The following is a 14702-nucleotide window of genomic DNA, read 5'->3' on the forward strand; positions in this document are numbered from 1 at the left end:
GATTGAACTCCATTCTGATGAGTCATCAAAGTTTGGGTTCGAATCCTGGTTGCGACACCTGTGAATTATATACCCGATTGTTTTACTACAAAAATATACTGCCACTAAAGATGAAATTTTTATTCCTTAGTTAAGGTTAGAAAAGAAATTCTAACTAGACATGATTGCATTTGTGCACAAATGCAGAGCTGTTTCGTTAATAACATTTTCAAAGAGTCAATACATAAATCAATCCCATAATTTATAAAAACTTCAAAACCCGTCCTAAGCGGTGTCTTTTTTTTTAAGAGGTGCCTTGAGCACCGTATTGTTTTCTCCAGAAGACGATCAGAGTATACTGATTGAAACGTCAAGTTGAAACCAAACGGTTCTTTTCAGAACCACCCTGACTCTTTTAGAGATTATCATAAACATGGTGTTACCGCAAACCTTTCCATATCGAATTTCCACCATGCAAAGTTTCAAATCCTACCCACCTCATTGTTGGATACATGTACTATAAAAGACTACACTATTTCAGATGCGACTAGTCACTATTGCATCAGACATGACGAAATTTGATTTTTGTCTACTCTTACACAATACCTATTACTCAATACCTATTATTAAAGGATAACACACAAAAATCCAGGCGTGGGTCTCGGTGCACCTTATAAAGTTTCCAATAGACATTAAGATTTTCCAATGGAAGCACAGGCCTACATGTTTCATTTGCTCCTTGGTAAAGGGCACCCTATGAGGAAATTGTAAATTTCTACTGGAGCATTTCAAGGGCACCAAGGAAATGACCAGGGGGCATGGAGGCAATCACCTTCGTTGCCGCAGTGAAGTATCAGAGCTGGAAGCACCCACTGCAAAATGGAAATTGCCCTTGCATTCTCAAAGATGAGACTCTAGGCCTGAAAATCCACAGGCTGTCTGGGGCTCTTAGACTGAACACCTGTGTGTGATGATTTAATGACTCCCAAACTGCATCAGATTCATCCTTGTTGGATCCTTCGCTTGAAGCACTCTCACAGTGACATGACGTCCAACAACATCTAAAAAGGACAGACAATTCAAACAGAGGGGACAGGTTCACAACTGGGCCCAATTTCATAGAGCTGCTTACAGCACAAAAAGTAGCAAACACACAAAATTAATTCTGCTAAACCAGAATTAGGTTACCAGCCAAACTACCCCTTGTCAGGTGTACAATTTGTGGTTGGTATCCTGCTCATTTCTGCTAAGCAGACACATTTGAGAAAAACAATAATATAGTCTAATTGAAGTGGTTGTTTGACTCCCACTTATAGAAAGTGTCCCCTAAAATGGGCGAGGTCTGGGATGATTCCACTACTAAAAAATAATATTTGCATTATATGTACATCTTATTTTCATTATGATTTAACAATTAGTACCACAAAGTGCACAATTTTTCCTTCTCATTCATACAATTTGAACTCACCTTTGTAATTATAAAGTCTTCTTCTACTAGCCTCTCTACAGGCTCAAAATGATCCATTTCTGGGAAGAGTTTATAGGTAGCGTTGACACCATTCTTGGCAAGCTCCTGGAGAAAGAGACCAAACAATGTTTTAAAAAAAAATCAGGTTCTTATCAGTTTTGTTTATATGATTAGATCTGGGCCAAATTTCATGGCTCTACTTACAGTAAGCAAAGAATCGGCGCTTATGGAAGCTAGGAATTCCACGCTTACATGAAGCTTATTTCACAGGTAAGCAGGGAATTTTTGCTTGTGTGCATGTGTGCTCTACAATACTACAATACTAAGCATACTAGGCATTATTGGCTTAAACAGTTAGTGTATAAATTGGCGCTTGCACAGTAAGCCCAGTATGGTGATCGTAAGCGCAGAATTCGGCGGTAAGCAGAGCCATGAAATTGGCCACAGGCAACAAGGCGAACAGGTAACGAGTAAGACTTTTAGGAGCTTACTTTTGTATAGTCCCTGGTCCACAGCCCAAAAAACTTTGCGTCACACCCTCCACACACATTGACCACTCTGCAGTGGCTTGATAGTTGGATAGCCTTGGAGAGATTCTCTGGTGCTAAGGGACTGATTCTATACGCTTCTTCCCTGTGAAGATAATAATGGAGATGTTTTGGTTCATAACTGACTTTCAAGGGAAAAAAAACCTAAAATTTTGCTCAGGCGAAACATTTCTCTTGCCTCGCTGTTCCTCCTTGCGCATAAAAGCTCATTTTTAGTAATAGCCTTAATAGTGACTTACATGGAGATGTTTTGGTTCATAACCGACTTTCAATAAAAAAACACCTACAATTTCGCTCTGCACAAAAATTTATCTTGCCTAGCTGTTCCTCCTTGTGCATAAAGGTTATTATAGTATTCTTCTTATATAAAACAATAGCGCATATCTGTCACTCAGTGATGCTCAAGGCGCTTTAACATACAGGGTTTTTCTGCAAGGTATGTGGGACTACGTTTATGCTACCAATCAAACCAGGAACACCGGGGCAAACCCCTTCTCTTTTTGATAAGTGCACTTGGTTCTTTTACAGGCGTTTACACAACACACAGGACAAATGGCTTTACGTCCCATCCAAAGGACGAAATACCAAATATCATCTATGAGAGGGCAAGGGCATTTTCATTTTAAAAAGGGCACTTCAACTGGAAAAAAACCCTTTTAAAATCAATTTATTTATTTGTTAACTCATCAAACTGCCAATAACAGGATTAGGAAACAAGAACATACTTTCAGCTTTAGATGTTTAAGAAAACCCCAACACCGTAGGGAGATAACTCAGCACGAACTGTTACTTGCTTACCGTGTTAACTTGAGCGGTTCATTCACATAGGATTGCGATATCGCCCTCAAATCAAACACCCCAGAAATAAAAAAACCACCTGCAAAAAGGAGAGAAAAATAAAAACAGGAAAGAATGTTGATTTTTTTTTCTCGAAAGAGTGACACTGAGTATTTTGCACATTAATTGCAAACAGCCTTCTGCTGAGTACCCCCACTTTCTTGTTTTGGAGTAGCACTCTCGATTAGTTATTTTCTTAAAACTTTAGTTCAATGTACGGTACCTTTGATTAAATCTTTTGGAAATCCATATTTTTCTGACCAATCAATTGTAAGCATCATGGCGCCGAGTTGACCCCCAGCAGAGTGGCCACATAAATAAAACCCTCTGTAAACAAAACAAACCAATAGGACAAAGAAAATAATAAAAAAAAAAAAAATAATGATGGTAGAAAGCTTCCCTTAAATTATTACTTGCTGAAGTTTTTGAGATATGAGAACAACAGTTTCACAAAAATAATTTTTGTCTCAGGATTAGAAAATCATTTTAGCATGTAAAACGTCTGGTAAGTACGTTGTATCGGTACATGCTTTATTTTAAAACCATGTAAGTTCAATGTAAATCTGTCAACAATTGTGCTTTGTGTTCCACAACAAAATTAAATTGTTCAGCTCTTTGAAAGTGGTCTAACCTTGATTTGGGAAACTTTCTCGCTATGAAGACGAAAGCTTGCTCAACTTCCTTCAACATCTGCTCTAAGGTCCCTAAAGGAAGACAAAAATACACAATAAATTATTTTAAAAAGTGTCCTTTTGGTAATGCACATAAACAAAAACCATGAAAGAAATTGTTAAAAGATAATATTGGCACAGACTTGTGGACAAGGCAATAAATTGCAAATTGCAAATGTTGTGGGTTCGAATACGACCCCCGAATTATGCATGTTATTTTTTTTAACAGAACCCTTGAAAGTACTGAGTATACAGAGCTAACACACATCAGTGTATATGAGAAAACCAAAGTTAATATTCTTTATCTCTGATGGAAATTTAACATCTGTTAAAGGCATTAAATTTTTGTTGTGGCAATAGCATAATGGAGTATTAGTGAAGATGAAAACATGTACCGGTATGTACCTCACATTATTTGACAAAATGCATTACAAGTATTTTGATTTGTCGGGGGACATTATTTTTAAAAAATCTGACAGTGACATTATTAACTTAATTCGAAGGAAGTTCACATGAATCCTGGTTATTTGAAATATTATTATTAATATTTTACAGAATGTTGTGAGTAAACCAGGCCTGTATGCCCCGTTTTTGAAATAAAAAATTCACAAAGGCATTTTCTCCTTGGTAAAGGGCACCCTACGAGGAAATTGTAACTGTAATTGTACTGATAGCATTTCAAGGGCACCAAGGAAATGACCAGGGGGCATGGAGGCAATCGCCTTTGTTGCCTTGAAACAACCTTGAAAGTTCTTACCCTCTGGGGCAATGGTGTAACCAACAGATGCAACAACGGCGCCTTTTTTAACCGGGTGCATGGCCACTAAACCATAAATTTCTTTGCTATAAAAAAAAGAAGGAAATTGTATGAACAATATCATCCACAACGTCTGGCTTAGAACAAATTATTAGAGAATCAATTATGTGTAACGTGTCATGAGTGAATGTCTAGAGTAACAAACTTCAAGTCATCAGGGTGTGGGTTCAAATATTGTTTGCTATAATTAGCTATAATAATACAAAATAATAATAGAACAGTATTTATATAGCAATGTTACCAAAATCTTTTTGAAAGCATAACATTGCGCCTGACAACAACAAAATGTTATCAGTAAAATAACCCCCAAAGAGAGACTTTCCCATTCCCATCAAAACCAAGTCGTACGGTTCCCGCTCTTTCCAATATGCAGCAGTTCAGTTATGGAACAGTCTTCCAGAGGTTGTTAAACAGGCTGAGACATCAGAACAATTCAAAACCCGGTTGAAAACATATCTGGTTTACTTTGTACAATAATTGTTGATTTCCTTTTACAGCGCATAGGGACCTCACGGTGATATGCGCTATATAAGAATGGTTTTATTATTATTATTATTATTATTATTATTATTATATGCAGAATTTAAACTTCTTAAATTGACTTTATGAACGGCAGAAAAAACGATCAAACTTTTCTTGATAAATAAGTCTGCACTTTATTAAATTGCTTTCTGAGACTGTAAACCTCACAGTGATTGTATGATAACATAAAAGTTTCTGTCTATTCAAAAATGTTGATATAAAATTCAATCACTGTGAGTTTTACAGTTATGTAGCTGGTATTCTGCTATGGATGTTTACCATAGAGTTATATATAAGAACTAGAGGGCGCACGAGTGATGCTTCGTGCACAAACGCCATGGGACCGCAAGATGACAAGCGCGTAATTCTGCACGTGCGTTGAATATGAAATACACGTTTGAGGTTTATTTTTATTGAACGCTCACGCAATGCCGTTTGTTCAACTTACAAAATGGCCGCACAAACACATGCTGTGAAACAGCTGTTTTGTCAACTTAGAAAATGGCTGCCTGTGCGCATACCGGGGCGCGTTTATAGGCCAGTGCGCCCTCTAGTTCTTATATATAACTCTATGATGTTTACCTGAGGGCCTGCCAATAACCACCATGAAAGAAGACGAGTACTGGGGCATCTGTGAACCAACCAAAGACAGAGGATATATTTATAGATCAGAGCATAGAGACAAGAATGCTGAAATCCATTGCTGTACTTGCAATGGTTGTGAGTTTGATTTACCCGAGGATTTTTTTTCTCTCACAGAACTCAAAAAAGTAATGGGTTTACACTGCTTAAAGGCGGTGGACCCTATTGGTAATTGTCAAAGACTAGCCTTCACAGTTGGTGCATCTCAACATATGCATACAATAACAAACCTGTGAAAATTTGAGCTCAATCAGTCATCGAACTTGTGAGATAATAATGAAAGATAAAACACACCCTTGTCACACGAAGTTGTGTGCGTTTAGATGGTTAATTTCGAGACCTCAGTTCTAAATCTGAGGTCTCGAAATCAAATTCGAAAGGTTTTATGCCAATAATTATTTTGAGTAATTACCAATAGCGTCCACTGCCTTTAAATGAATACACATGATCCCGACGATGACTAGAGCATGCTAGTTGAAATGATGAGACCAGTGTAAGAACTTGCTCCACGGTAGTGCAGTTAATACAAATCGTATAAACTAATGTAGTAGTCCCAGCCAATTTTCTATACCTTCTGCCCGGGTGGTAGTTAAAAAGCAGGACAGTTCTCTTCAGAACTGAGGAGTCTCCCAAACAATCTGATAAAATGGAAGTGTCGTGGCCGAGCGGTTAAGAGCACCGAATTGAAACTCTGGTGTTTCTGATCAGCAGAGTGTGGGTTCGAATTCCCAGCCCAGACACTGTGTCCTTGACCAAGACACTTAACCATTGCTTCGTCCTTCGGATGGGACGTAAAGCCGTTGGTGCCATGTGTTGTGTAACGCATGTAAAAGAACCCAGTGCACTTATCGAAACGAGAAGGGTTTCGCCCTGGTGTTCCTGGTTGTGGCTGCTTAATGCGCCGTAGCACCTTGTAAACCCTTATAAGATGCTAAATAATTGGGTCTCGAGTTCATCACTGCATAACCTATCTTTCTGAAAGTTTGTATAATACTCAGCGCCTTGAGTACCTTGTTTGGTAGATAAGTGCGCTATATAAGACTTCGATATTATTATTATTATTATTATTAAATCTACTCCGCGGATAGCAAGACAGTTCTCTAAAGAACAAACTCTACCTGGCAAGTACTTGGGGACACATGGTGTTACCAAATATAAACACATGATATGTTGAATAATTTTGTATTATTATAACCTTCAGTTTGATGTTCTGGTAGATACAGATCAAGCGTTTGCTTCTTGGTTTCATCTCCATATGGAATGTTTGACTCATGAACTGTGCATCTGCGTGTGGCATCACTCCCTGTAAAAGTTGTAAAAAACACCTCAGGACTCTGTTACATAATTTATGTGTACACTGTATTAACAATTTACTTGGGCTAGATGGCTCAGAGCACCGGGATTATAATCTGGAGGTGGAAGGTTCAATTCCTACTCTAGTAAAACAATTTGTCTTCAACAATTATTTTAAATTTAACCGGTCAGTTTCTCTTGTGGCTTATTACTTGGTCTACATGTATGAACAATTTCCAACCAGTAAATTCTCAGAAAACAAAACAAAAGAAAATTCCATGGTTGGTATTTACCCCACTTCTACCCCCTGTTCGATTTAAAAACATGTTTAAAGTTTCCTGGAAAAACTGAACACTCGGTGCGCTAACGATTAACCCAATGGTTATCTCACTTTATCCTACTTTCAGGTAGTGGCAGCCATACTGGTACCAAAGGGGGGAAATTGTCCATAAATACATGCTTGGACTGGAGTATTTTTATGCAAACTCATTTAATTATTTGTAAAAATATAGGCCTAACCACTCATTATTATTATTAGTTTATATATTAATAATTTATTCATTATTTCATAATATCATTATGCATTTCACATTGTGCGACTGCACCTTTAATTTTTCTAGAAGTTTTGTGGCAGACTAATGTAACCCACAGAGGGCGCCAAAATAATTCAAATTTAGAGCCCAGTCAGAGAGGGCAGTGTTTAGTATTTTCTCCTAAATATCCTTGAGAATCGGTTACCCTTGTATCTTGGTAATGTATGGTTGGGTTCTGTAGTGGTTTAATACACAGATCAGTCTTGGGTTGGAGCTGGATCAGAGCCTTCATTACAAACTATTCTGATTTGAAGGCTTCGAATATGAAGTTGTTTGTGGGCAGTTTCAGCTTGTAAAGTTTAATATCGAGAGTGGATTTAGGGAAATTTCCCGGCCTGGCGTACTCTCCTCAGGACTGTCCTGTGTGGACCCTCGGCAAACACCAAGACCAGAGTGGATCATGGCTTGGACATAAGATGAGACAATCTACACCAACCGCTCCAGCTGTTGACTGAGATCCAGCTGAGTGGAGCAATAGCAGAGTCCATGCACAAAGCTAAGGCAAGTAACTAATAATATAAAACTAGTATATACCACTACTGTGGGTTTGTCTATCAACTGCCGATAATAGACCAATCCATTAAGCTCCGCCCACGACGCACTTGTGAGCAAGAACACGTAAGCCTCTCCAATGCCTTTCTGCACAATCCCCGCCAAGCATATGCGCACGCATGCCGGACCTTATACGGCAGACCTTTGTTGCGCTGTGATTGGTCAATACGCAATGGGGCGGAGCTTAATGGATCGATCGATTAAATGACAGTTCTAACCTTCAGTGATTGTGTCTGTAAAGTGTTTCAGCATGTGATCTGGTCCATGACGATTACTGCATTTGGATGGTGATAAATAGTATTCAAGATCCTGGAATGGTCAAATAAATTAAAAACTCAAACAATGCAGTTGACAAAATGTAAAACTGTAGCCTAACTTTATCTACAAAAGTGTAACTAAACATTGTTACCTGCAAGCGCACAACCGGATACTGCATTTTTTTCACACAAAAAGCAACTTGCAGTGTAGTCCTGCAGTGTTAGTTGGGATAGTGGATCCTCCTCCCGACGGCCGTTGGGATAGTGGATCCTCCTCCCGACGGCCAGCCTGCCGTCGGGAGGAGGGGTTATGTTATCGCAACTACTGCAGCTCAGTGTATACTTGTTTCAATCTTGATTTTCTGTGGAAACACTACACCAAGAACTATTTCGGTTTCGTCCGGCTATCGTCTCCCGTAACGGGAGACGATAGCCAATAGCCGGACGAAACCAAAATAGTTCTAGGAGTATGGAAACACTACAATTGTTTTAAAAACTTTGTGCATACAATTTGTAGCTTATGAAAGGATCTTTCATACGATGACAAATTAATACGTGTGTGATATCTTGATTTCTGATTTATGTATGTAGGCCCTACTTTAGGAAAAGTTTCCGCATGGCGCCACCACTTTTTCATTCGTTATGAAATAATATAGTATCTAATTTACCTCATTGATATATCCCTTTTTGTAAAAATGAGTGAAAAAGTGGTGGCGCCATACGGAAAGTTATCCCTACTTTAATTATTATATTCGTGATTTTTGTCTCAAGAAAAATAACAAGATTTTCAATCGATTTTTGTCTTCATGAAAAGTATTGACTATCTTTTATCAGACAATATTATCCAATAATTTATATGACCTGTTTTTTATTATAATAATAAGCTTCTAATTTCCAATTGTACAATAAAAGAGAACACGCATCTTACGTAACTAAAAAAAACAATAACACTGCACACGTCAGAAGTTGATGGCTAGCTTGACATTCACTACGGAGTATACGTGCAAGACCCAAGGCCACACACAAGTGTGTGCAGACAACATTATTTTTTGGTAACTTAAAATATAATAAAACTCAATGAGTAATTTTCAGTAAAGACAGTGCCTCACAATGTCCTATGTACCTTCTGAGACAAGCTTTCCCAGTCAATATCATCAGGTTCCATCATGTTTTTCCTTCCCGGCGGAGATAAATCTAGGTATGTGACAAAAAAATTGAAGTTGCAAAAAAGCTTATAAGTTTAGTATCACTGGAAAGCCCTTACCAATACCTTTCCAATGATGCAAAGAACTTCGCTCTGTGACTCTTAAAAAAAAAGTTATGGCCATTTAAGTGGCGTGAATTTGGGATAATTGTGGCCATTGTCTTAATGGTAAGCTATATAGGGCATAGGATTTGAGCTGTGACCGCGCGGACCCATTTTCGAGCAATTTTCAAGCCGAAGTCCGAAGTCCGTAGCTTTTTTTTTAGTAACTTTTTTTCCAAACTTAATGATGTCGCATCCAGAAAATTTGGGGACGAGGTTAAAGCTGAATATGTGCTCTACGTGTTAAAAAAAAAGCGACCGGGTACGGTTAAAATAAAACCTCATAACGAAGTGTCAACAAAAGCAATACTCGAACTCGGACGTTATCTATCCAAAAACGATTGAAGGTGACACGGACGCTACGGACGCCGCGGCCAGTACAAATATACTGCAATGCACAGGATTGTTACATACCTAATAAATCTCAACCAAAAGTTTGGCTCAGTGGTTTCTTCCGAATTCCCCGGTCCTTTTCTCAGATCATGAATGTTGTTTGTTGGTAAGAAAGGACCAGGCTGTAATACAAGTATCAAGTGCGCCACCTAGTGGCCATAAGTAGTCCAGAGAATATTTATCTCCAGAGGGGGTAAACATGGCACGTGTAGTCCATTGTAAAACAATTTCAGAGGCAAGTCTTACATGAGGTCTTGAATTTCCATCAATTTTGTGATAGTCACGTGTTATAATAATACATCAAAATTAACATAAATGTCCGAGAACCTTATTTCTTTAAAAACAACCCAATATTGCTGTGTACACTTTCTCAACCATTTTAAGGTGGTTCATGTAACCTTGGCATTTTTCTGGTAAAGTCGTTTTTCATAAAGAATCGTGAAAATTCATGGACAATTTTGTTTCAAAAGCCAACCCACTTATTTTACTGTCGGACATGTACAGAGAAAACACAACGAGTGATTGTACATGTACAAGATACAGACACCAAACTAATGTCAGACACAATGTAACAAAAAATAAACCATCAAAATCTTTAAACAAACAACACAAAATAAATGAACGCCACACAACAACAAAAAATTTTCTGAGCCTTCTCAGTGGTGTGTACAGTTTATTTTTATTTTTTTCAATATCCTTGTCCTAAGATCAAGTAAACAATGCAACCAAGAATTAAATTAGTTTGTGTTGGCATTTTTCAACGTAAAAACTGCTAAGAAGAAAACAACTTTGCTTTAAACAGAGGTCCAGCAGCCTAACTGGTGGCCAGCCTGTCAGAGCTAAAATTTCGTAAAGTTGTCAACAAAAATAGATACTGCATAAAAACATACACAGATTCTCAACCTAGCAGTCGTTGAAAAATAGTTGTTTAGAAATAAACTTGGTTTGTTGTAGCTGTGGTGAGGTTTGATTGGCAATATTGTGCCATTGTGAGAGTTCTGGTTTGAATTTTCTTAACGGTTGGACTTGGCGACACGTTCAAGCTCGTCCTTCTTCTTGATGGCGTAAGAGTTGGATGATCCCTGAAAGGACAAAATAAATTTGAAAGAAATGTTTAGAAAAAAACTTATTTTCTTTAGTAAGTAGTACTTCCTCTATGATTTTTTTTCACAGACCTCAGGAAAGTACCGAGTATACAGAGCTATTCACACATTGGGTAAAGCACCAGTAATATTCTTTACAGGAACACGTTGCCTTGGATCGGTCGAGTTGGTCTTTGAAAAGCGTTTGTAACCGTATGCAAAAAATGCATATGGTTAAAAAGTAGAATACAATGAACCACACAAACGTGCATCTAAATTGCATGGTTTTCCTTTTACCTCGTCGACTAACACGGTCGGCCATTTATAGGAGTCAAATTTTTGACTCCCATAAATGGCCGACCGTGTTAGTTTGCATAGTAAAAGGAAAACCACGCAGTTTCGAGCCATGTTTGTGTAGACCATTGTATTCTACTTTTAAAACATCCTTCCAACCATACGCAATTTATATAAAAAAAACGCTTACAAATGCTTTTTCTAGACCAACTCGTCCGATTCAAGGCAACGTGTTCCTTTAATGCAAATTTGACATCTATTAAATCGTTGCGGTATCGTTGCTAACATATATGATTCAAACTGCCTCTAGCTACCGGACAATCTCTGCTCTAGAATTGCAAAGGTCGTGGGTTCGAAGCAATGGATCATCAAATACCAAATTTTTACTGCAGGTAGTTTTAGCGACTTCGTTTTGATGAAATCTATACCCAAAACATACTGATGATATTCGACTTAGTGTCAAGTCTTTATACTGACCTTAGCTGCGTTGATGAGCTCGTCAGCTAGACACTCGGCGATGGTCTTGATGTTTCTGAAAGCAGCCTCACGGGCACCAGTGCACAAAAGCCAGATTGCCTAAGGAGAAAGTAAAGGGCAAATACATTCAACATTAGTATACAAACCAACACACTAAATTTATGATACAATCATTTGCGCATCAAATCATCTTCAAAATTTGCACCTATTGAACGATATATGGTGAATGCCAGTCAAACACAATTTTGTACAAAGGTATTTCGATTGGTAATCATTTCAGAAACAGTTGGTTAGACGGCCAATTGGTCATTTAACTGTAGGCAATGTTTTGTACAGTTCAATTTACAGTTCTATTTTTTTTAAAGGTCTATTTACCTTCCAAAAAAATATCACTTATTTTAAAAAGAATTCACAAATAGTTCAGAAATTTCGGGAAAAGGAATAACACACACATTTATTTTAGGAATAATATCTAGTAACACAAAGGTTTTTTTTCGCCCCCAGATGTCATTTGAACTTGTACCTGGTTGACTCTCCTGAGTGGGGACACATCTACAGCCTGTCGGCGGACGGTTCCAGCACGACCGATACGGGTGGAATCCTCACGGGGTCCGCTGTTGATGATGGCATTCACCAGAACCTGAAGGGGGTTCTGCAGATAAAGAAAACGGGTAACCTTAAGTCCTCTTCTACTCTTTGTATTTCTTTTCATGTTTTGTCGACTTCATATAAGGAATGAAAGTTTCTTTGGCAATCGTTTGTTTGAAAGAAACTGCAGAGGATACTGTTTTGCAGGCAAGTTCAGAAACTGTTCAGGAGGGCAAACAGGTTTTAAGATGAACAGTTAATAGTAATCGCGTTCGGGAAATGAGTTTCAAATTTGTGAATCAGATCTTGTAGATGTTGGTGCAAGGCTTTGGATTTAACTTGAGGCAAAGTGTTTTTATCACATTCTTTTGACCTATTCTAAGAGAAAGGTCAATGAAAATTTGTCATGTATTATTGTCAGAATTTTAGGATTTTTCAGGGAATAAAAAAGGAGAAAAATACTCAGAAAATGGAAATGGCAATACTTTACATTTTTAAAAACTTGTACCCCAATGGATGTTTTGCCTGTCTCCAAGTCAGGGTCAGAATCAAACTACCTCCTTACCTCTCCGGTCAACAGATGAATGATCTCAAAGGCGTGTTTGACGATGCGCATGGTCAGAAGCTTCTTGCCGTTGTTGCGGCCGTGCATCATCATGGAGCTTGTCAGACGCTCCACTACGGGGCATTGTGCCTTACGAAAGCGTTTAACCTGGTAGCGTTGGGCGCTGTGGGGAAGGTACTTGGCATACTTCTCCTTGACGGCGATGTAATCCTGAAGAAGGAACAAATAATGTCAAACAATTCACATTAAGCAAATTTCAACTTGTTTAAGTTAAGGAGAATGGGCGAGAAAATGTCGATTTGTGGATAGAATGAATGAGCTAAAGGAGAGTACATTGTAGAAACGAATCTTCCCTTAGAGTCTTTTCTCTTTTCCCCCATTTTGTACTTTGTCAAAAGAGGTTTGGTCACATTTATATTTAGCAAAATATATCAGCGTTTTTTTCTCAGAAATTTTGAAAGACAGTCATTTTTAAAGCCATTATACGCTTTCAGCACAAAAAAAAAAAAAGTTCACAGATTTACTAATAAATTACAGGGTTTACAGAAGGTAATGGTGAAAGACTTCTCTTGAAATATTATTCCATGAAATGCTTTACTTTACGAGAAAACAGTAAAACAATAATCAATTCTCGTTGTCGAGAATTACAGATTTATTTTAAACACATGTCATGACACGGCGAAACGTACAGAAACAAGGGTTGATTTTCCCTGTTATTTTCTCCCGACTCCGATGACTGATTGAGCCTAAATTTTCAGTAGTTTGTTATTTGTTTTATCAGTTGTGATACACGAAGTGTGGACCTTTGGACAATACTGTTTACCCAAAGTGTCCAATGGCTTTTTAAGAGTTGAACTATCACGTTATCCTCAAGATTCTGTTTTGTTGAATACGTACAGTCAAACTGATGTCACTGACTTGGACCTCATCACAGCTCCAGCGTCCAAACAGGTGAATCTCAGGCACCTCAGCCTCAACGGGTCCGGCATTATCATCCCAGTTCTCGGCAGCCATCTTGGTCTGGGTGCAAGAACAAAATTATTTCTTGCTTTTATAATATAATGTAATTTCAAAGCACTGCTGCTTTTAAAATTACAATAAACGAACTGTCTGCAAGTGCAACAAGCACAGGAAAAATGTACATATTATTCTGACACCACTTTTTCATTCGTCTTAAATTAATTTAGTATTTTTTACTCGATCAAAGATATTCCTTTTGCTTTGGTTTTGGATATTTTGGTCATCTCTGTCATCAAACTCAACAATGACTCATGAGTGAAAAAGTGGTGGCAGGATACGGAAATCTTACTGTCGTTTAGTCCGTCTTGCAATTTGACAAATATAAAGCAGATTTAAACTGAATCTAACGAGCTGATTGATCCAATTGATTGACTAACTAAATTCAAGATTTATACTCGATTTTGATTCAGCGCCGATTTTGAATTTGAGTAGGTTCAAAACTGCCCAAACTAAAGCGTCTTTTAACAGTTATGCATGTAAATATTATACGATGTATACAGTTAACAATGCATTAACCCAAGAATTAAGTGCTGTAATAACGGCAACATAATTCTCCCGATTTAACACCATGGGGGCGGCCATCTTGAATTTTCACATGAACGACGTGTTACACCAAAGCTCCGAATAAAAACTCAAAATATTTGGTATTTGTTACATTTTTCATTCATTATTTTAAGACTAGCTTATCCAAAAAATATTCCGCATTGGCTTGCTGTCAATAAAATTAGCAATATGTTTGTGAAAAATATACTACAATCAATTTTAAAATGGGAATTCGCTAAAGGGGTCTACACTCAC

The 14702-nt window shown here is 37.8% G+C and overlaps 2 protein-coding genes across 4 annotated transcripts; both read right to left on the reverse strand.

The window, feature by feature from the left end:
- Nucleotides 1-744: 744 nt before the first annotated feature.
- Nucleotides 745-9993, reverse strand: LOC117303166 (kynurenine formamidase-like). Of its 3 annotated transcripts, none has more exons than XM_033787288.1 (12): nucleotides 9900-9993; nucleotides 9303-9373; nucleotides 8141-8196; nucleotides 6680-6787; nucleotides 5425-5473; nucleotides 4261-4346; nucleotides 3464-3536; nucleotides 3056-3159; nucleotides 2794-2872; nucleotides 1939-2080; nucleotides 1448-1552; nucleotides 745-1040 (listed from the first exon to the last, which is right to left on the reverse strand). In XM_033787288.1, the coding sequence occupies exons 2-12, from the start codon at nucleotides 9332-9334 to the stop codon at nucleotides 1014-1016; spliced, it is 861 nt and encodes a 286-aa protein (XP_033643179.1). In that variant the 5' UTR covers nucleotides 9335-9373; nucleotides 9900-9993; the 3' UTR covers nucleotides 745-1013. The 3 variants fall into 3 exon arrangements, with proteins under 3 accessions (XP_033643179.1, XP_033643178.1, XP_033643180.1); XM_033787287.1 differs by having other exon boundaries at nucleotides 8141-8231; XM_033787289.1 differs by lacking the exon at nucleotides 9303-9373 and having other exon boundaries at nucleotides 8141-8231.
- A 531-nt stretch (nucleotides 9994-10524) lies between these two features.
- LOC117302923 (40S ribosomal protein S5) lies at nucleotides 10525-13928 on the reverse strand. Its single transcript, XM_033786910.1, has 5 exons — nucleotides 13782-13928; nucleotides 12885-13094; nucleotides 12255-12383; nucleotides 11732-11830; nucleotides 10525-10960 (listed from the first exon to the last, which is right to left on the reverse strand). The coding sequence occupies exons 1-5, from the start codon at nucleotides 13896-13898 to the stop codon at nucleotides 10892-10894; spliced, it is 624 nt and encodes a 207-aa protein (XP_033642801.1). The 5' UTR covers nucleotides 13899-13928; the 3' UTR covers nucleotides 10525-10891.
- Between the last annotated feature and the right edge of the window lie 774 nt (nucleotides 13929-14702).

Source organism: Asterias rubens, chromosome 19 (assembly GCF_902459465.1).
Source record: "Asterias rubens chromosome 19, eAstRub1.3, whole genome shotgun sequence".
Taxonomy (NCBI): domain Eukaryota; kingdom Metazoa; phylum Echinodermata; class Asteroidea; order Forcipulatida; family Asteriidae; genus Asterias; species Asterias rubens.